Here is a 22,248-nt window from a genome sequence, read left to right on the forward strand (position 1 = left end):
TCGAGAAGGTATTAACTATAGTAGGTGTCTCTCTGCAGTGCTCCCCGTCTGAACCTGCCAATTCCGTTATATAATTATTGCAACTGGGTTGCCTTATCTTTTGTGCCAGCCCCTTGTCAGGCCTCTCCCCTTCACCAAATTGCCGAGCTATCCAATGTTTGCCCCCGAAACTGCACCTCCCTCCGAGCCTACTCCATATAGTCTGTGAGTTTCTGTCTGAAAGCTGCTTGTGTTGTGCCCCTTGGGCTCTCCGCCAGTTCCATTTCCAGCTTTTTAAGGTCTATTTCTAATGTCCACAGGGTGTTCAATATATCCCTAAGTACTCTGGCCCCCTTGGCTATACAATAACCTCTGATTGTGATCTTAAACGCTTCCCAGACCATTTCCACACTATCGACTGTGTCTTTATTGCAGGCAAAGAAGACCTCTATCTCCTCTCGCAGCTCCTCCTGGAATACCGTATAGAGCAGGATAGGGGCATGTAGTCTCCAAGGACTGCGTGGTGTGTTAAGTCAGCTGGGGAGAGTTTCCAGTACTATTGGCACGTGATCAGAGTAGGTTCTAGCTAAGTGTTGTACTTTAACTATCGCAGGAGCCAGTCCCCTGGACACAAAAAAAGTCTAAGCGAGCCCATGTTTGCGCATGCACAGTAAAATGCATGCTTTCCTTCCCACTTGGATGAGTATGTCTACAGGCGACCACCAACTGGTAGGCAGCCACTATGTCTTGAAGCACTGCCTGCGCTTTAGTGAAGTGATGTGGAGCAGGGTGTGATCTGTCCAGCCTGGGGCAATATGTCACATTAAAGTTCCCTCCCTGTAAAAAATGAGTGGAGTCTATCTCGAAAATCTTAGCCCATATTGTGTTGAAGAACCCAGGGTCATCTGTGTTCGGTCCATAGCAGCATGCAAGCGTAACTGACGTGTTGCCCATCCGGCCCCACGCAAGACAGTAAAGTCCCTCCGAGTCCCATGTAGCGCCTTCCAGTCGGAAGGGGACCTGTTTTTTTAATCCATATCAGTATGAGGAGAATATTCTGTGCTCCTCCCATCTAGCAGCGAAAGTATCTTGTTTCTGGCATGCCAGATGTGTTTCCTGTAGCATAGCAATATGCACTTTCTGTCTATCTAAGTAGGATAATATGTCTTCTCTTCCTAGGGTCGCCCATACCCCTCACATTCCACGTGATAATATTAATATAACCACGCAGTCTCCCCGCTCTGTACAAGCCTCCCCCTGGTGTTGTCTTGTTCCACAGGGAGGGGGATGCAGAGCCTGGACCTTGAATAACATAACAGCAAATGATACAATTGGAACCTTCTCACCTCACTTCGGCCGTTCTGTGTGCTGATACTCCATAGTTCTCTTGCCACTTAACTGATAGGTAACGTAATTGGTACTAGGAATTAATCATTACATATCCTTGTTGTTGGCATCGTGTTCATGCTGCTGCGCTGCACCCGGGCCTACTTCACCCCGAGCCGCGCATTTTAATGATCAGAGATAGTCCTACGCTTGTTGCGGGTTCGCGAAGAATCTGTTTTCCCTGGTGCGTGACCCTGAGTTTCACCGGGTATAGTAATGCGTAGTCTATTTGTGCTGCTCTAAGCTTTGTCTTGACCTCTATGAATTTGCGCCTCTCTTCCTTGGGGGGTGAGGGGGAGGGGGTTGTCGAGCACGGTCCAAGTGTCCCATGTGCCTGTTCTACTATAAACTGCCAGGAGAGTGCCTCTTTCCCGATGGGCCCAATTAGCATCTTCTCGAAGAAGTCCTCCATTCTGCCTGTATTAGTTGACTCTGGTACTCGTACGACACGGATATTATTACGTCTACTGCGGGCTTCCAAGTCCCCATTCTTGGCCGCTATTGTTCGCAAGATCTTCTCCATCCTCGATAGCTGCACAGTATGACCTGCGGTGACATCGTCAGCATCAGATATGCATCTCTCCGCCTCCTTGATGCACTCATCGTGAACTTCGAGCTTATGTGCAATAGCATCCATCCTGGATGACATACGGTCCACCTTGTCCACCACTGTCGCAAAACCCTGCCGCATCTCCTGTAAGATATTGTTAATTTCCGATGCTTGAGAAGTAGCTCCCCCACTTGTGTGCGCCACAGACTCAGAGTCTTGATCATCTTGCGTGGGTTTGTTTGCCTTTTTCCCCGCTTCAAAGTTCAGCTTGGGTTATCGGGTATCCGGTTTCCTCATTTCCGCTGCAGCGCACTAGCACAGGTTTACCTTGCAGGTATGTTTCCGCAGATGTTTTGGTCCTCCCTTCGGTGCAGAAAAACCAGTCTCCAAAGTATGCTCGGTCTTCTAATCGATGGTTCTCTGTCCTGGGATGACGGTACATTTATGGCAGTGCCCTCACGCCGCTCCTACTGCCCAGTGTGCTCAGCAAGTCTTTGGTCTTGGAAAGATGCCTCTGTCATCCGTTTATCCCAGGACCTCCTTGATGTTGCCACACTATATGAACAATGTCTCACGTGTCCTGTCGCACATGCAGCAGCGCAACGCACTGGCCTCTCACTATCTGGACGGTAGCGCTGCTAGTCCTCTCTCCCGTGCTTCCAAGTCCTCACCCACTTCCGGCCGTTGTACTAGGGGCAGGCGCGTGGCGGTGATGGTTCAGTTCAGACCCAGACATATGCAAATCAGTCTTGACTCTGTTCCTTTTGTTAACAGTCCAGCCCGAACTGCAAAGCCATGTCTTCCTTTGCCCAGAAACAAGCATCCTGGGACCGGTTTCGGAGTAACATCCCATATCAGCCAGGCTAGCTTGAATCTAGTGGCAAAGTGAGCAAGGGACCCTCGTCTGGACATACCCTGCCAACTTAGGGCGAACAAAGCAAACACAAAGAGATGATGGATGGAGAGCTGAAACTTTTCAGACACTCTTCCCCCAGTCACAGATCTGGGTTGAACCCCTCATCGTTCCTTAGCTCATTTCGCCACCCCAATTCAGACCCAGCCATATGCATATCAGTCTTGACTCTGCTCCTTATGGCCACAGTCCAGCCAGAACTGCCAAGCCAGGTTTTCCCATGACTGGAAACAACCGTCCACGGACCGGTTTCGGGGTAACACCTTTCATCAGGCAGACTAGCTTGAATCCAGTGGCAAAGTGAGCACTGTAGTCAAGCTATCAAGGCTGATGAGTGGTGAAACCAGTCCGAGGATGCTTGTTTCCATTCCAGGGAGAACCTGGCTTGGCACTTCAGGCTGGACTGTTCTTATTGGGCACAGGGTCAAGACTGATTTGCATATGGCTGGGTTCAAACTGGAACGGCATGCGGAGCAAAAAAACAATTGAATTAGGCCTAGATCTCTGTACTGGGGTGAATGTATGATATTGTTCTGCATTCTGTCCATCTATTCTTTTTTGCATCCGTCACCCAAAGTGGGACGGGTATGCCCAGATGTGGGTCCTGTGCTCTCCATGCCACTGGAGCCAAGCTTCCTGGCTAATTAGTGGTGAAACCCCAACACCGATCCTAGGATGCTTGTTTCTAATCCAGGGAGGACCTGGCATGGCAGTTCAAACTGGACTGTTCCCATTGGGTGCAGGGTCAAGACTGATTTGCATAAGGCTCGGCTCAAACTATAATGGCATGGGGAGCAAAGACAGCAATGCTTTTAGGCCTAGATTTCTGTACTGGGGTGAATGTATGACATTGTTCTGTATTCTGTTCATCAATTATTTTTTTTGCTATTATGTACTAGGGCCTTATAGGGGAGGTCATGCCAATAATAGGGGTATCCGAACTCCTATTGTACCTCAGTGTGTGAAGGTGGTTTTACTGTATTCTAGGAGTTTGCACCATAACACTGGCCATGGGCCTGGCTAGGTAGAGGCCAGGGACAATCAGTCAGTTACCACCAGTACCAGTCAACAAAAAAATAGGGGGTGCCCAGTGCAAAAGATATCTATGCAACCCTATGCTGTCTTCTGGTCTTCCTTCTCATGGATTGTAGTTTATCATTTAGACATGGGGAGGCTTCCTGGCCAAAGAAAATCCCACAGATGAATGAGCAGTTTACTAATGAATGTGTCCTCCTGTAACGCAACTGGTTCTCGTGTAAAGCGATCTGATACTTTCAGGTCAAGTTTGCACCCTATAAACCCAACCCCTCAAAAAAAGTAACCTGCTGCCCTTCTGCTCCAGTGGGGGTTTGTTAAATCAGCTTGCTGATGTTACAAATGCGCGTGGCAAGGGGTTAGGGCTGAAGCAGGCAAGATTCCACTTTGGCCCCCTCCCTTGATCGCTCTGAAAGACAACCTCTGGTGCAAGCATCAGAGATTCTTATAAAGCCCTCCTGGATGTCAGGCAATGGCAGATGGGGTCATCTAAGGGATTCATTGTTAGTGACTCATTTCCCTCTTTGTCATTTTCTCAATTACCTCTCTAGTCCACTGGCTCGGATTTATATTCTTATTGTTTATTCTTTTTTCTTTGCCACTCCAGATGGCATTCCGATTCTTTGAAACTAAGGAACATGCATCAATCTACCAGAAACACATGATCCTTGCACCTAAGAAGGTACATGATGTGATCCTGTCCTACCTGGAAGAGAAGGTAAGAGGCAAATTAGAGCTGAGGATGAAGAGTAATATTATTAAAAATTTTGAAAACGCAAAATAATTGCATTTTGCACAGTATTTTCTAGTTGAAAGCTCAGTTCCAATAGGTCAAAAAGCAACTAATGTAGTATAGCATTACTTGATGACATTGTTTAGAATAAACTAAGTTGGGTTTGTTGATTAAAGATTTATTGAAGAGTACTAAAGGAGTTGCTTGATTTTATAAAAATACTTGTGTACACATCCTACACAGTAAAACATTTGAGGTTACATAGCTGAATTGAGATCGAATACACATTTGTTGTCACTGCCTGTCACCAGAAAACTGAGATACCGTGACACAGCAATGTATATACTGTCCACGGAAGCATTTTGTCTGATATTTCACCCCAGACTCTACCTTTTGCAGAAGGGAAGACCCTTTGAACTGGCAGTGGACGTCGGTTGTGGCAGTGGACAGGCCACAAATGTCTTAGCTGCTCATTTTCAGAAGGTGATTGGGATTGATATCAGCGAAGCTCAGATAGAGGAGGCCAAGCGTGTTGGTTCACCTTCCAATGTGTCCTATCTGTAAGTTAAGATGTATACCTGCGAGAGTCTAAATTCTATGTGAAGCACACATTTTCATCCATGCTGCACCCTTATGAAATTTAGAGTCAGACCGCCTAAAATGAAAACATCAAGTGACACCTCTAGAAGTGGAATTGTATATGTCATCAAAATATATTTCTTACAAAATGATCAGAACCATAAATATTTCCATTAGAAACATTTACTATCATCGGTAAAACATTTGGGAAGGTATTTCTATGAGTCTGGCTGAGGTTAACAGAATCCTTAATATATGTCATGGTCAGTGGTAGGTGGAGATCTTTCAAACTGCTGTGACATTAATATCCTGTGGTAGCTTGTGAGCTTTGAAATTGGTGCACCATAAATATCTACCCTGGGCTGCACTGAGCAGGCTAGCAAGGTGAGTAAAGACAGTGTTGGCAGCTACTCTCTGCTTCAAGAAATGATTTTTAAAGTGGAGACAAATGGTGCAATATAGGACACGATGTTGTATAGGCTGTCTAAAAGGTCGAAGGTTTTAAAGTCATCTTCGAGGGGGCGATTCACTTGTTGCATTAATCTTCAATAGCGTTGTCAAAATGGGTAACTTTGTCAGTATTTGTTTCCTACAGGCTGACATAGTTATTATAGGCAGATCAAAATACCTGAGTTTGCAGTTTCACATGGCCTATCACATATAAAAAATAACAATAAAACAATATGCATATATGTGTTGCCGTCCACATAGTGCAAACCTAGCTAAAGAAGCAATGGGGCACTGTACATTACATGGGGGGAGGGAAGGGAGCCAAGCTACAAGAATGTGCGCATCAAGTAAGTATAACACAAATACATTTCACATATTTAGACTCAGGTAGATTACGTTGTTGGTCTAGAACCACAGAATGTTGGCCCTGGTTCTAAAGTAAAAAGGTGTGGTTACTATGTCACATGTGCTCAATTTAACCTCTTTCATCACTTCTACATTTCACTTCCTTTCATTTCTCTATCTTCAACTTTTAAGTAGTTTGTCAGTCATGTATCTGCAAATGTACTCGTAAGGTATAAGAGACGAGCAAGATAGTAGACTTTTACCATGCATGCTACAGAAACCATATAGTTATACATAGTTATTAAACTTACTACACAGTATACATGTTTTGGTTTTTTTACAAGGGTAGGCATCAGATAGCCTGAGTGAACATAGCATGTCGCATTTATATATAGATGATGAAATGCATCCATATAGGTTACATATTACAGTAAACGTCACAACAGCATCAGTCAGTGCACTCTGGCTCCAGTAAAACAATATCAGCAATACATTTCTCTAATTCAGTTTGAATTAGCTCTCAAATTTGAGTTTAATCTAGAAGTTAGAAATGCCATTACAATACTCTCTACATGGCAGGAAAATAAAATCAATTTCTAGCATATTCAAGCATTGCTATTGTAGAGCTATAAACTCCCATTCGTTTACATGCACATGAATCCCTAAACATCACCTATTTTATTTTTATTTTATTTAAAGAGTTTTATATAGCGCTGGCTAGACCCGAAGGTATCAGAGCGCTTTACAAGAGAATCAACAACGTAACAGAAAAAGATCAGCAATTACACAATACATCAAAAAATAGGCAATACAATTAGGAGAGGTGGGAAAGGAGAGATAAAAGTGGTGGAGGGGCAGGGGAGGTGTGAGAGGGAGGATAAGGGAAGCGACAACAAGGAGAGACGAAAGGAAGTCTGTCTAAAGCCCGACTGGGTAGGTGACGGCCAAGGAGAGAATCCACGGCCCATCTCCCCTATAGCTAAACCAGATAGCTCCATCGGGCATCAGACCGAATAGTTCAGTCTCAATACATTGAGAGAAAAGAGGAGAGACATAAATAGAGGGAAGTGAGAGAGGGAGGATGCGGGAGGAGACGACAGGAGAGACGAAAGGAAGTGCAACAATGTGGTTCAACAATATAACAGAAAAAGATCAACAATTACACATTATATCAAACAATCAGCAAAACAATAGGAGAGGAGAGAAAGGAGAGAGAGAAGTAGTGGATAGTAGGGGAGTTGATAAAGTGAGGATAATGGAAGAGACAACAGTAGAGACGAAAGGAAGTCTGTCTAAAGACCAACTGGGTAGGTGACGACCAATGTAAGTAATCCACGGCCCATTTCCCCTATAGTTAAGCCAGGTAGCTCCATTGGGCATCAGACAGAATAGGGCAGTCTCAATGCATTGAGAGAGGAGAGAATGAGAGAAATAAAAAGAGGGAGGAAGCAAGAGGAGACGACAAGAGAGATGAAAGGAAGTTTGTCAAAAGACCGACTGGGTAGGTGACGTCCAGGGAGTGAATCCCCGGCCTTTCGCCCGGATGTATGTCAGTACAACGCAATCTTTTAGATCACGGTACTTGACATTGCGGGCATTACAACGCAAGTCGTTACAACGACTTGCGTTGGAGGGCGCGGATTTTGGAATATTATAATTTTCTATTCCAACACCAGTCCACGTAACAGTAGGGCAGGTGTTGGAATATAAAATTACAACATTCCTTGTCCAACAGCGCCATCCAGTGCAAGTCATAGTAACGACTTGCGTTGCAATGGCAACGTTGTAAAGGCACTGCGGTGTGAACACCGCGTTGTAAACAATGCTTCCCGTCTCCCCTATAGCTAAACCAGGTAGCTCCATCGGACGTCGAACAAAATAGCTAGATTTCCAATGATGAGGGAAAAATTCACAGATTGAATGGGGGGGAGGGACTAAAGGGCCAGGACAGGTGAGTATACAGTGTAGCCCACCAATCTTATGCTGTGTTATTTTTATTTACGATGTAAAAAATGACTAATGTCAATAATTACCAAAATATGTTGGTGATTTGCACAATTGCACCACGACCACCTACAATGAAAGGACTCCATTAATGCCAGGGTGCCCATAATATGCTAAAGATTACTTCTAACTGTATACCAAAGCCAATATTCTTCCATGGTGAACACCATCATGCTGAGAAAAGGTACATTGTACCAATAATTGTCATTATTGACTGTGGACCATGAGTATGCCAGAGGTGGGCAACATCCGTCTGATGATACCCACAACAGGCCTGCCAAGAATGAATTTAAGTGTGAAGTAGCCAGACCGATTTAAACAAGTCTGGAAAAATAAAATAAAAAATATTTCACATTCAATTTTCTGTCTTTTCAGAATGCCATTTTTTAGTATTTTAAAGTAAGCTCTACATTTCTGTTTAGGAATTTAGTATACAAGGTCAAATTGTTTGACACTAAAAAAACAATATCAAGCAGAGCTCTATGATACAACAGCATTCTACCTATATTTGTTGTAATGGTCTATAATTGAACCATGTATATTTTTGCCAGAATACCGATAACTCGATTATAATTTCCATTGTGAGACCAAGGACTTGAAGATATATATATGTACATTTGATTGAAGTGGGTAGATAGTAATTTTTGCTGCAGCAATACATTGCTGTTGTCATGTTGAGTGCAACATTATGCACATATGTGGTTCCTGTGCTTATTGTGCCACTGGAACCGAGCTGTATCAGACTAATTAACCCTAATCAGTGCTAACCCGGTCTTGGATTGCTTTTGTTCTGGTTCAGGGAGGACCTGGCCTTGCAGTTTGGGCTGGCCTGTTTTTAGTGGAGCAGAGTCATTCTGTTTACCATATGGTTGTGACCAAACTCCGATGGCATGGCACAGTGGGCAAAAATAATGGACCACCATGCAGCCACCTTGTTGTTGCTTCATTCGACACCTTAAGTGTGACAGGTAGGCCCAGACAAGGGTAATGTGCTAATTGTGCCACTGGAACCAAGCCATACACAACTAATAAGCCCTAATCAGGACAAAGCAGGTCTTTTGTGCCCCATTTAAGGGAGTACCTGGCCTGGCAGTTCTGGCTGGACTGTTCCGATTGGAGCATAGTCCAGGCTGATTTACATATGGCTGCGTCCAAATAATTGATGTGGCATGGTGGGCGAATGGATTGCGGCCCTGACCAAATGGAAAAAATGTCATCATTCGTCCCAAAGAGGGTAGATGGTGTTATGTCCTTTATCAACAGAAAGCCTCCTCAAATGGTCAATGAGTGTTCCGCCAACGGGAAGTTTGGAGTCCGCCCATCTGTAAATAAGTCATGTGAATTAAGGGTTTGGCAGACAGGGTAATCCTTCACATTTGTGACAGAGTACCATGTCCACCACTCTCTAACTCAAGCCGTAAGGCCAAAATCTTTCTTCTTGTTTGTGAAGGAGATTTAATGGCTTGATTTAAGTGGAAGCAGTTTAGTAATTTGGGGCGGAAATTGTTCAAATTCAACTTAAAATCCTCAAAGCATAGGTTATTTAAGTTTGACAGATGTTGATCTGTTAATTATTCACTGATCTCTTCAATGATTCTGTGATTTAGGCAGAAGACATACACCATGCACATAGGTAGGTGATGGAATCAGTTGCAGATCTTTAGAGGACTTTTAGAATTTCTAAAGAAATGAACTTTCGGGGGTCTATGATATTTCACTGCATGCTTTTCCTATAAATCATAGACACCACAACCCCTGCGTAGTTTTCCCTATTGGCTCTAATATTGTCTGAAGAAACTTTTGGCCCTATTTAATGTTTAAGGGACCGGATACCACATCAAAATTTGGGGAATAGTCCATCCACTATAACAAAAGTGCCATTGGCTATAATACGCTTATAATGCTGAGTACGTGACCCTGACACATTTGCGACAGAGCTATACATCAGCAAAACTCTAAGAAGGCCCTCCCAGTTTTATTTTTTTATCAGCTACCGCTCCTAGTGGGCAAGCTATGAATTTTGACATAACATACATTACGCCCCTTACTGACAAAGTCCTCTTTTAATTGATTGTGCCAATTAGTTTTTTAAACTATGGTCTTAGATTTTATATTGTTGAGCCACTTCAAACTATAGAGCAGGAACGGTGCAATCTACCAGGCATTATGGTAATAGGTGGAGATTTTACATTTTTTACTGTCTCCAGGTTTGAATTCTTGTAAATCCTAGTGCTGTCAACATGAAAAGTAACAAATAATTTTTCTAGGTTCATGTAGCTGCTTAGGATTACAAGAGAGGACTGCTTCCACAGGATCTTTGAAATTGTATATCCTTCATAAAAAAGTAGGGCTACTCCCCCCGCCTTCCCCCCGCCCCAATTCCAATGACTAAACACATGTTGCCTTATGCTCCGAGGAGATCACACAAGAAAAGGCCATACTTATTGAGAAATAAACTCATGAGTCAAGAAAAGAAGCCTGCTCTGTTCTTTAAACTGTGCACTGCACTGAATTAGCTTGATACATATTCCGTGTGCCTCATGGTGTTAATTATTACCTTTTCTGATAACTCTGCTTCTTAATTGACTGCCCTCGAACAGTGACGAGATGGGTGATGGATAAGATTCTATTGCTATACAAAACTAGTAATCTTACCTTGGAAACAGAGATACAGTTTTTTGTTTCATAATGCCAATACTACAGACATTGCAGAAGTTTGGAATCTTTTTATGGCCGCAATATGAGTCTTTCGCATCTTGCATTCCTCTTATTGCAAGCAGAGGTAAAGGGTAGAGATACATAATATTAAACTAGAAGTAGGTCCGTCATATGAAAATGTAAAGAAAAGCACATCTGAAGCTGCTTTTCAAAATGCTACTATTAATTGAAAGGTGTAAGAAGATTGCTGGCATTAGAATTTTACCACCGATAGCCAGTGCTAAAATGCTTGTGTTGTCTCCTTTAAACACAGCAAAATAATCCTACACCTGATTGCCACATTTCATTTACTTGTACGTCCTTAGCAAAGTAGTAATACATGTACCCGAGGCCTGTAAATTAAATGCTAATAATGGGCCTGCAACACTCATTGTACCTCCCACTAAAGTAGTCCTTCAAGATTTTCTCAGGCCTGCCATTGCAGCCTGAAGTGCAGTGTGAAACTGCCAAATCGACCTGGCAAATCAATCCTTTGCCAGGCACAAAAAAGCCTTTTCAATCAATGAATTCCTTATTTGTAGAGTGCGCTAATAACCCATGCGGGTCTCAAGGCATTGAGCGGCGGTTGGGGGTGCAGTTACTGCTCGAACAGCCAGGTCTTGAAAAGTCTCCTGAAGGTCAGCAGGTCCTGGATCTGTCAGATGTTTTCAATAAACATGTCACCCCTAAGGGAGGTCCAAAAGGCTCATAGGGTAGGATGCATTGTATTTGAAATCAAGCACTTCTGGGTTTGTTTTAGATTTCCTGGTAGTGAAAAATTCCTACATATGTTTTCACTACTGTAAGGCCTATCTCTCCCATTGGGTAAAATAATTTTCCCTCATTCTATTTAATAATAGGTAACTTTAGATTATGAGCAGAGAAGAATATCATGTTTTGCACAAATGAATTGAAATTTCAAATCCTCCTTCATGGTAAAGTCGAATTACCATTAAGTCTCAATTCTGACAATGCCACTTTTATAAAGAGACTGAGAGCATTACGAGTGTTTGACTGCAAATAATCAAAAAACAAATCTAGAGATGACCACGACGTGCAAATACATTTGGAAGACTACATCCAATATCCCAGAGGATAATGTACTGAGAACGGACCCAGTGATATGTGGCCAGATTCCATCAAACAACCGGTTATATTTCAGAAAGAAAAGAAATCGAGGAATAAAAAGAAATATAAGCAACTGAGGAGAACTGTCCTCCTGTTCCATGTCTTTAAAAGAACCCTGAATTGGAGGTGGGTGTGAAACACATCAACTTTTTTGTAATTAACCAGGGAGTGGGCTTATTGGGATTCTCTGGATGAGATGGCGCACTATATATTTCCCTCACTAATGCCTTATATGAGAGTACACAAAAGTAAGTGTCCCAGTGTAGAACAGTCAAACCACATATAAATAAGGAAAGGATCCTTTTTATCTAATCAAAGATCAGACATCACCATTAAATTGTACCAAAAATGGTTGGGATTTTATTTCATAACAAAACCGGAGTAAATCAAGTTATAAGGTACAAACTATTTCACATGTAAACAATTTTTTGAAAAAACAGGCGCACAAAGGGTGGGGTGGCAGGTGCATGGGAGGGATTTGTGATAGTGATGTGAAAAGGGAAGGTAGTGCTCATATATACATCAGCAATTAATATTTACAACCTATCCAGCCAGACGACTGGCCAGCACATATATGACAAATCATAACCTGAATTGTTGCAGATATCGAATCTCTGTCATCCCTGTTTGACAATACAACAGAAAAATGTCAATGGTTCAACCCCTATAGAAAACAGGAAACTTTGCTCCTTGAGAGTGGGGTCTTCGTCAGTAAATGGGAGGTACCTATGGACAATAGAATGAGGTTAGTGGGGTGATGTATTCACAATAAAAGTATCTTTTATTAGTATTATTTACCAATAAAAGTCAGCAAGATCACTTCAGGCTGAAGATGCGGAAGTAGGCCTCATGAGCTCCTACAGGAGGAAAAAGAGACAAAGACACAACCACTAGGATATGAATTGCATACTAGTGGCAGGAGGAGTATAGAGACCCAGCAAACACTCAGAAGGACTTACTCAGAATATTAACCTGTGTTCTTGAGTTAGATTGCAAAAGGGGGGCCAAGGTTGATTAGTAACCTGTGGCTAAAAAGAAAAGCGCCTACGTCAGAAAACTGTATAACTCTGCATACCTACAGATAATTATCTTACATTTGGCCACATACTCCAAGCATGCCTAGGGTAGTATTGGAGTAATGAGGTTCTAGCAAAAGGGATGTGCTTACCAATGTCTAAACAAAGTTCAATTAAGTAGAATGGTCCTTGCGTCTGCAGCAAATGCTATTAGAATTACCAAATGAAAAGACTTTGGGCCCGATGTAGGTCGCCCAAAACCGGTCGGTAACGGCCATTTGGCTTTTGACATGTAGGTGGCTCGGAATTTACAGAATCGGTATATTTACCGTTTCGGTAAATTTACCGCTTCTGTATTTTTCCGAATCTGTAAATATACTGATTCTGTAAATCCATATGTAGGTGGTACAGTTTGCAGTGCCACAGGCCCTTAGGAATTCTTAATTTACCGCCCAATCCTATTGGGTGGTAAAATATCGAATCCAGGTGTACATGCACATCTGTGCATGTACACCTGTGCCATGTGACACAAAGACATACCCTTGGGGCATGTATGTGTGCCACATGGCACACAAGCCTGGAATTGGGATACTACAATGTGTCAAAGTGACACCCCGTTCCCCCTCGCAGGAATCGGTATTTACCGATTCGGGAAATACCGAATCGGTATATCCCATTAATTCCTATGGGCTTCAAGGCCCATAGGAATCAATGAGAAATACCGATTCGGTATTTACCGAATCGGAAAATACCGAATCTGTATAATTGTTAAATAAAAATTAAATAAAAATTACCTACATCTGCCTCCTTCCAATTTACCTACTCTTAAAAACCGAATCGGTATGATTCAGTATTTAAGAGTAGGTAAATCGGAATTACCTACATCGGGCCCTTAATATTCTAAATTAGTCAGGTATGTGTCCTACACTTAAAACAAATCCGACACGAAATGCTCAAAAAGCAACACTTATGGAAAGGGGCGACCACTCGGTCCCCCCGAATGTATGGTGGAGTACCCCGATCCCCCCGGGAAGCCATTTTGGGCGGGAGGCGAGTCTCGGCTGGTATGCCCGAAGCGGCGTAGCCGGGGCGCGCCTTTTCCCGCCCAAGAGAGGGTTGTCCTAGACACCGACACCGCTAGCCACGCCCCGGAGGCGGATTGGAGGTGGGTCCACGCCCGCCCGAAGAAGGATAAAAGGAGCGACAAGCCAAGGAAGCATCCTCTTGTTCCTGTGCTCTGAAGCTGCACCTCCCCGTTGCACGTGAGCTCGAGACGGAACGAAGAGCCAATTTTGAGAATTTAATTTTGTGTTTCTTCTTTCAGCGTGTTCGGAGCTTCCTGACCTAGGACCTTGAGGATTATCCGTGGACGATGCCTGGCAAGAAGGTCGGAAAGAGGGTCGGGACTGATCAGATGCTTCGTATGCTGATGAAGGACATGGCGGACATGAAGAAGCAGATGGTGCGGGGGGACCAAAGAGAGTCATCGGACCAGCATTGCCGGGAGTGGTCCCTAACGGGAGAGGTAGAAGGGCCAAGAGGGGAGCGTCGGGTGGGGAGGCCCCGGTTCCCGAATCACCTCCAACGCACCCGGTCACCCCGATTGAGGCCCCGACTCCGGTCCCGAACGCGGGGCAACCGATCCCTGTGGTGGTCACCCCTGTGAACGGGGAGGATATGCCTCCTGAGCTGGCTGCCCAGTTGGCGGCATGGTTGGGCAGAGAGAATGAGGGGGCCACGGCTGAAGAAGCCAGGTCGATAATGAATCAGTTGCGGCAATCGAAAGATGCTGCGAAGGCACCGTGTCCTCTTGTTTCCCCGCAGGCTCCCGTGGAACAACCAGTATCGGGCGTTGGTTCGGCAGCGACAACGGTCACAGCTACCGGTTCAGGTAAGCAGCCATTGCCGATGGCGGGGGAGGGATCGGTACCTTCAAGGAGAGAAAAAGTTGTTCAGCATATCCCGATTGAGGTAAAAGAAAGGATATGGGCGGATAAATATGTGAACATGTTTTCCTTGTTGACCGATCACTATGAGATTGAGCATGTAAAAAACCAGAAAGAGTTTTTGCATCCTAGTGTATGGCGCGCAAAGATGGCCGGTTTCAGAGTAGATGAATCGATAGCCAATTGGGCAAGAGCGTTTGGAATGTTCACTGCAATTATGGGGGAACGTAGGCCCGAATTATTGGTGGAATTAGCCGTGTACCAGACGCGTATCATGGAATTTTATGAAACGTATGGGGGTAATCAATGGTTTTGTTATGATAGCATATTTCGTAAGTCCAAGGAGCACGACTCATCCCTGACGTGGGATTGTTTCGACTCAATTTCCTGGCAAAAAATTGAGAAGTCGAGCACAGCGAAGTCGCCATCTTTAGGGGGAAACGGGGTTGAGTCTTCCCGCCATTCGCCGGGGGCGCCCTTTCGGGCGGGAACGAGCAATGATCAGAACACAAGGAATAATGGCAACTCAGGTAAAAAAGGGGTCTGCTGGAGCTTTAACAGAGGCAAATGTTCTAGGCCACAGGGGTCTTGCAGGTTCAGGCATGAATGTGCAGGGTACGGGCAGTCCTCGCACCCCGAGAGTACGTGCAGAGCCAAGACTGGTGATACGGGAAGTAGAGGAGGCGCCAAACAGGTCTGAAATAGTCCGAGGGGCGCCTCTACCTACTCCGGTTGATATCATGGCACTGATCCCTTGGCTGAACGAATACCCTGATCATATCTCCGCTGGGGTGTTGCAAGATGGTTTTTCGTATGGTTTCCGCATCCCGGCGGGGGATTTTCAGGGGAAAGCACAATGTAGGAACCAACTATCGGTTCAGCAGAATACGGCGGTGGTACAAGCAAAGATTGGGAAAGAGGTGGCCCGAGGTCGGGTTGCTGGACCATATGACATGCCGCCAGTTGCTAATTTTTTTTGTTCGCCTCTGGGAGTGGTCCCCAAAAAGGATCCAGGGGAATTCAGGTTGATACATAATTTGTCAGCTCCAAGGGGTCTTTCGGTGAACGATGCGATTGACCCGGGAGTTTGTTCGGTGCGGTACGCATCTTTTGATGAGGCCGTCACCATTTTGAATCGCCTGGGGCCCGGAGCGCTGATGGCTAAATCAGACATCGAGTCGGCGTTCCGGTTGCTCCCGGTACACCCAGATGATCAGCGTCTCCTTGGTTTTATGTTTCAGGGACGCTATTACATGGATAAATGTATGCCAATGGGTTGCTCCATCTCTTGTGCGTATTTTGAGACTTTCAGTAGTTTTTTGCAATGGGCGTTCACAAGAACAACGGGGTTTACACATGTTATGCATTATCTTGACGATTTTCTGTTCCTGGGGGCAGCCGGGGACACAGAATGTGCACAGGCTTTGAATGAATTTTGTGATCTCATGAGATGCTTTGGCGTGCCATTGGCACCAGGTAAGACAGTGGGGCCGTCTACTTCGCTCGAGTTTCTTGGAATAGAGCTCGATTCCGAAGAGGGGTGCTTCCGTTTGCCCAAGGAAAAGGTAATGAAATTTAAGGCCTCGCTTGAAACATGTATTAGCGAGACGAAAGTAAATTTGCATCAGTTGCAGCAGGCCGTGGGTCAGCTGAATTTTGCCCTCAGAGTGACACCAATGGCTCGCCCCTTTTCCCGCTCTATTGCTCAAGCCATGGTTGGCCTTAAGGAAGGGCACCACCGCACAAGGCTCTCGGCAGAGGTTCGCCAGGACATGCGCATATGGTTGGCATTCCTGGCGGATTTCAACGGTCGTGTCGTGTGGAACAAACCAGCGGTTTCCTCCGAGGAGCTGGGGTTGTGGACAGACTCGGCAGGGAGTGTGGGCTTTGGCGCCATCTTTGGTAATCATTGGTCAGCACGAACATGGCCGGCATGGTGGCAAGAGAGTGGGCTCACAGGTAACATTGGGTTTCTGGAACTGTTCCCTATTTTGGTGGCCTTAAAAACATGGCCTGAGGGTTTTTGTGATCGCTCTGTGGTGTTCTGGTCTGATAATATGACCATGGTTGAGTGTATCAATAGTCAGGCAGCCCGCTGCAAATGGATCTTGAGATTGCTGAAGGAAATTGTCCTGCTGTGTATGAGACTAAACGTCCACTTTAGGGCAAGACATGTGCCAGGGGTGTTAAATCAGGCAGCTGATGCGCTTTCTCATTCCCGTATGCAGGCCTTCTGGGGTTTTCTGCCCTCAGCGGACCCGGTGGCGGCACCATTTCCCGAAGCTCTCTGGTCTCTCGGTGCCCCGGACTACAAGACCTCGTGGGAGAGAGTCTAGCACCCAGGACAAGGAAGGCATATGAAGGGGCGTTCCGTTCCTATTGGTCCTTTTTGGGTTCAGCTAGGGGGGAGCTTTGGGGCCAAGAGGAGTATGTCCTGAAATTTCTGTTATCATTACACCAGGCAGGTAAATCAGTGGCTACGGCCAATAGGCACCGGGCCGCCATTTCTTTCATGGCACGGGCTCATGGCATCCAGGACCCCACAGCGTCTTTTCTGGTACAAAAGGCGCTGCGTGGGTGGCAACGCCTTGAGGGTCGCAGAGTGGATGAGAGGCACCCGATAGGTCTGGAAAGGTTGGGCCTGTTACTGTCCGTACTCCCTGCGACATGTTCATCTCAATCAGAGACAGTGCTATTCCGGGCCGCTTTTGCATTAGCATTCCATGGGGCTATGCGGGTAAGCGAACTGGTAGCAAGGAACAAGCAGGATACGGGGGAAGGTTTGTGCCGAGAGCACATTCAAATTAAGGGGGAGACAATGATAGTCTCATTTGCCAGGTCCAAGACCGATCAGGGAGCGATCGGGGACAGCATAGTAGTCCAGCGGATTCCGGGATCTCCCATGTGCCCGGTAACATGCGTTGAGGAGTATTTGGCGCAGAGGGCGGCATCATGGGGGGGAAGCTTGCTGAGGCACGCCGACGCCACCCGCTTGAACCCATGCGAGTTTGGGACCCATTCCTTCCAGATAGGGGCTGCTAAAGAGGCTACAGCCAGGGGTCTGAGTGTGGAAAAAGTGAAACGGTTGGGGCGTTGGTCCTCGAATTGTTATAAAAGGTATGTGCGGTTGCACATGTTGTGAAGCTAATGTCATGCACTCACGCTTCTTGTTTTGTTTGGTTTACAGTTTCGCGAGCTTGCGAGGCGGGGCGGACTGTGCAGTCGACCCGACACCTGGGAACCAGCGGTCAAAGATCACCGGCTGAGGAAAGAGTGGTGTGGGTCATGGGCCACTCATACGTGAGGCGTGCCGCAGACGTATTCAAAGCAGGTGACATGATTCACATGGCTGGGGAATACGGGTACAGGGTGACCTTCCACGGAAGGGGCGGGCTCTGTATTGACCAGTTCCAAACTTTTATGGAGGGTTTGTTAGGGCGGACAAGGTCACCGCCATCTGTAATCATAGTGCATCTTGGGGGCAATGATTTGGTGACCACTGGTCGACGAGTACTTCTCGAGTTGATACTATCCACAGTAAGTTGGTTGGCGAGAAGGGTTCCGGGGTGCACGATTGCATGGTCCCATATGATTCCACGGAAGGTGTGGCGGGGGGCTAATTCTGTGTCAGCTTTAAATCCTTCGGTGAAGAAAGTGAATAACAAACTTGGTAGGTTGTTCCGTACAAGTACATTGCATTCTATTCCTCATGGATGTATCAGGGGGGACCATATGTATCTAGAGGATGGGGTCCATTTGTCCCGGGTGGGGAATACCTTACTCATAGGAGACTTCGTAGCTTGGTTAAAGAGTTTGTGCAGCCATGACCTTTAAGTAGGAGTTTTTGTGGGGGGTCCGGATAGCCGGTCAACTATCCGGCCTGTGGCGGTAAGGTCATGATCGGTGAGCAGTAATTGGAAGATCCCTAGAGGTGGGGCGTCACCCATTATGGATGGGAGCGCCCGGGGGGAGGCGGCCATTGGCCCCTCAAACGGGGAGGCAGTCCCCTCTAAGGAGGGGGACGCCGAAAGGGAAGGCGGTCATAGGCCCCTCCCTGGGGAGGAGGGGCTATGGGCCCCTCCTGTGAATTTCCCGGGGCCAGGACATCTGCGACGGCAGATGTGGTAAGTTGTGTGGGGTGGGAGGGGGGTCTACGCTACCTTCTAGACACCTCACACGAGTCCTCGGACGACCACTAAGATGGCGTCGAGTTAACAGGGGCCCCCGCTAAGACAAGGGAAATTGGAAGTAGGCACAGAGGTACAGTCCTCTGTGCGCCTGCCCCTCACAAGTGAGGGGGGAGTTCTGGTATTAGGGATCTGACACCGGTTACGACCTTGCCGTTGGCCCGTAATGTTAGGATGTACAATTTCAATGTTGAGAAATGCATTTACAGGATGTTTCGTATCGGCTAGGAGAACCTTTGTATTAGAGATGTGTTAAGGTCAGCCAAGAACATCGTAATGTGTAAATGAAATTGTACATGATATGAAACTGTTATTTTAATGTTTTAATTTTGTTTCCTATTTTAATAAATACGGCCGGGAGGGTAACTCCCTCCCGCCTTCCAAAAGTTCAGAACCGTTTCCGTCTTCCCAATTCTTGGGGATTGTGTTGAGAGGGGGTGGCGGGTATCTCAGCCATATGGAAAGGGGCGACCACTCGGTCCCCCCGAACGTATGGTGGAGTACCCCGATCCCCCTGGGAAGCCATTTTGGGCGGGAGGCGAGTCTCGGCTGGTATGCCCGAAGCGGCGTAGCCGGGGCACGCCTTTTCCCGCCCAAGAGAGGGTTGTCCTAGACACCGACACCGCTAGCCACGCCCCGGAGGCGGATTGGAGGTGGGTCCACGCCCGCCCGAAGAAGGATAAAAGGAGCGACAAGCCAAGGAAGCATCCTCTTGTTCCTGTGCTCTGAAGCTGCACCTCCCCGTTGCACGTGAGCTCGAGACGGAACGAAGAGCCAATTTTGACCCACCCACCAGCCCCTGATGACAGCGATTTGTTTGAATAAAGTCGAGTGACGTGATATTGTTTCTTTTACAGGTTGTTGTGAATAAAAGTTGATAATTTGGTATGTAATAAAGTTGATAATTTTCAGCATGGTTTTTTCAGGCAAAGTAGTTGCACCAAGAGTTGAACAGTGATGATCAGTAGAGGTTATACTTTGAATTGCTTAAGTATAATTGTCTTTTTTCCTCTTTAGTCTTAGATTGTCGTATTTATTTTGGTCGGGCGGTAAGGTCATGATCGGTGAGCAGTAATTGGAAGATCCCTAGAGGTGGGGCATCACCCATTATGGATGGGAGCGCCCGGGGGGAGGCGGCCATTGGCCCCTCAAACGGGGAGGCGGTCCCCTCTAAGGAGGGGGACGCCGAAAGGGAAGGCGGTCATAGGCCCCTCCCTGGGGAGGAGGGGCTACGGGCCCCTCCTGGGAATTTCCCGGGGCCAGGACATCTGCGACGGCAGATGTGGTAAGTTGTGTGGGGTGGGAGGGGGGTCTACGTTACCTTCTAGACACCTCACACGAGTCCTCGGATGACCACTAAGATGGCGTCGAGTTAACAGGGGCCCCCGCTAAGACAAGGGAAATTGGAAGTAGGCACAGAGGTACAGTCCTCTGTGCGCCCGCCCCTCACAAGTGAGGGGGGAGTTCTGGTATTAGGGATCTGACACCGGTTACGACCTTGCCGTTGGCCCGTAATGTTAGGATGTACAATTTCAATGTTGAGAAATGCATTTACAGGATGTTTAGTATCGGCTAGGAGAACCTTTGTATTAGAGATGTGTTAAGGTCAGCCAAGAACATCGTAATGTGTAAATGAAATTGTACATGATATGAAACTGTTATTTTAATGTTTTAATTTTGTTTCATATTTTAATAAATACGGCCAGGAGGGTAACTCCCTCCCGCCTTCCAAAAGTTCAGAACCGTTTCCGTCTTCCCAATTCTTGGGGATTGTGTTGAGAGGGGGTGGCGGGTATCTCAGCCATATGACAATATGGAATTGAGAGAGCTAGAAACATAGAGCACCTTTAAACAGAGGTAAATTACTCTTTAATTGACTAACATGTAAAAGCTTGCAAATGCGTGATACAACATGCATCACACAATCTAAAGCTGCAATACGTAGCGTGTTTAAACTGCTTTTAGATGACCAAATGCAGAACCTTGGATTTGAGTTATACACCAAAGAAACTCCATGCTTCACAAAGTCTAAAACGCTGAAAAATATAACGCATTTAAACAAAGGCAAACCACTTTAGAAAGACCAAAATGCAGAACTATGGAAATGCATGATACACTAAGAAGCTACCATGCTTCACATAGTTTAAACGTTGAAATATGTAGCGTGTTACATAAAACGGGGAAAACCACTTTAAAATGACCAAAAATGGGAGAGTGAACTGGGGAGGCCCTTTTCACATAGAGTGGAAACAGATTTTTTATCGAGCACATCACACTGCTTCCAACACAGCAGGAGCGGAGTCTGCATATACGTGATTGCTTTCTGGTGTTATACTCCAGCGCGTGTTCATTGTTTGGATAGGTCCAAGTCAGACCCCTGCTGGCGGGGGTGTGGTCTTACTGGTATCCTGGCACATTTGCTTTGGCATTGTCCGAAGCTGGTATGATATTGGGCAAAAATCTGACGTTGATGCAGCCTTTCAGATTACATTGCTGCATGTGCCTAAACATACACTACTGTGTCTTCCCCATCCCAGGTTCTTTCCGCTGAAGTCACTGAGGGGTAGGCAGATCGCTATGGCACTGCTTGCAGAGCGTCAGGTACTCTTAGCGCAGTGGGGATCGTCTATAGTTCCTGATCCTTGAGATTGGATCCAAGGACTCTGGCAACCTTTAGCTATGGAGCTCTTATCCCTTAGCATTGAAGGGAAAGGCAAAGACTTCGCGAAATTATGGGCCCCTTATTTACAGATTCTTATCAAAGATATGAGATAAGTAAAGTGCCCAAAATAGCTGAAAATCTTACAGCTTATACCATTAGGACCGCCCGGGGCAGCTACAGATCCAATTGCTAGGTGATAGACCTTTTTTCCTGGCGACTGTGGTGAGGTTGATTAGGCAGGGCTCGAACTGATGCAGAGAGAGGGTGGAGGGTGGGATGGGGAGGTGGGGTTGTTCTTTTGTTTTATTGTTTCTTACAAAAGTGGTACCTTCGCTGGGTGCAATAATACTTACCTCAGGCTTGATTCTTTGCGCTGTCAGGCCTCTGAATGGAGACCTGATTGCTGTGCATTCCTAAGCAGTTTTGCTCTACTGGCACCCTGATGTAGGCAGCTAAGCTGTCTACTTATTACCATGCTACCACGCTATAAAAATGATTGATTTTAAAATTACCATAAAGCAAACCATAGAAAATGCGTGATACACTAAGAAGCTCCATGCTTCACAAAATCTGAGCGCTTAAATTGTATTTAAACCAAAGAAAACTAAAGCCACAGCTCGGAAATGCACGATCAACTC

The 22,248-nt window shown here is 46.0% G+C and overlaps 1 protein-coding gene across 3 annotated transcripts in view; it reads left to right on the plus strand.

Moving 5' to 3' along the window:
- LOC147701307 (putative methyltransferase DDB_G0268948) overlaps positions 1–22,248 on the plus strand; it is a 214,079-nt gene that overhangs the window by 19,088 nt on the left and 172,743 nt on the right. For all 3 annotated transcript variants that reach the window (XM_086928622.1, XM_086928620.1, XM_086928621.1), the window contains exons 2-3: positions 4,471–4,581; positions 4,996–5,156. In XM_086928622.1, coding sequence (XP_086784748.1) covers positions 4,471–4,581; positions 4,996–5,156 — 272 coding nt within the window. The remainder of the gene's footprint in view (positions 1–4,470; positions 4,582–4,995; positions 5,157–22,248) is intronic.

Source organism: Lissotriton vulgaris, chromosome 7, assembly GCF_964263255.1.
Source record: "Lissotriton vulgaris chromosome 7, aLisVul1.2, whole genome shotgun sequence".
Taxonomy (NCBI): domain Eukaryota; kingdom Metazoa; phylum Chordata; class Amphibia; order Caudata; family Salamandridae; genus Lissotriton; species Lissotriton vulgaris.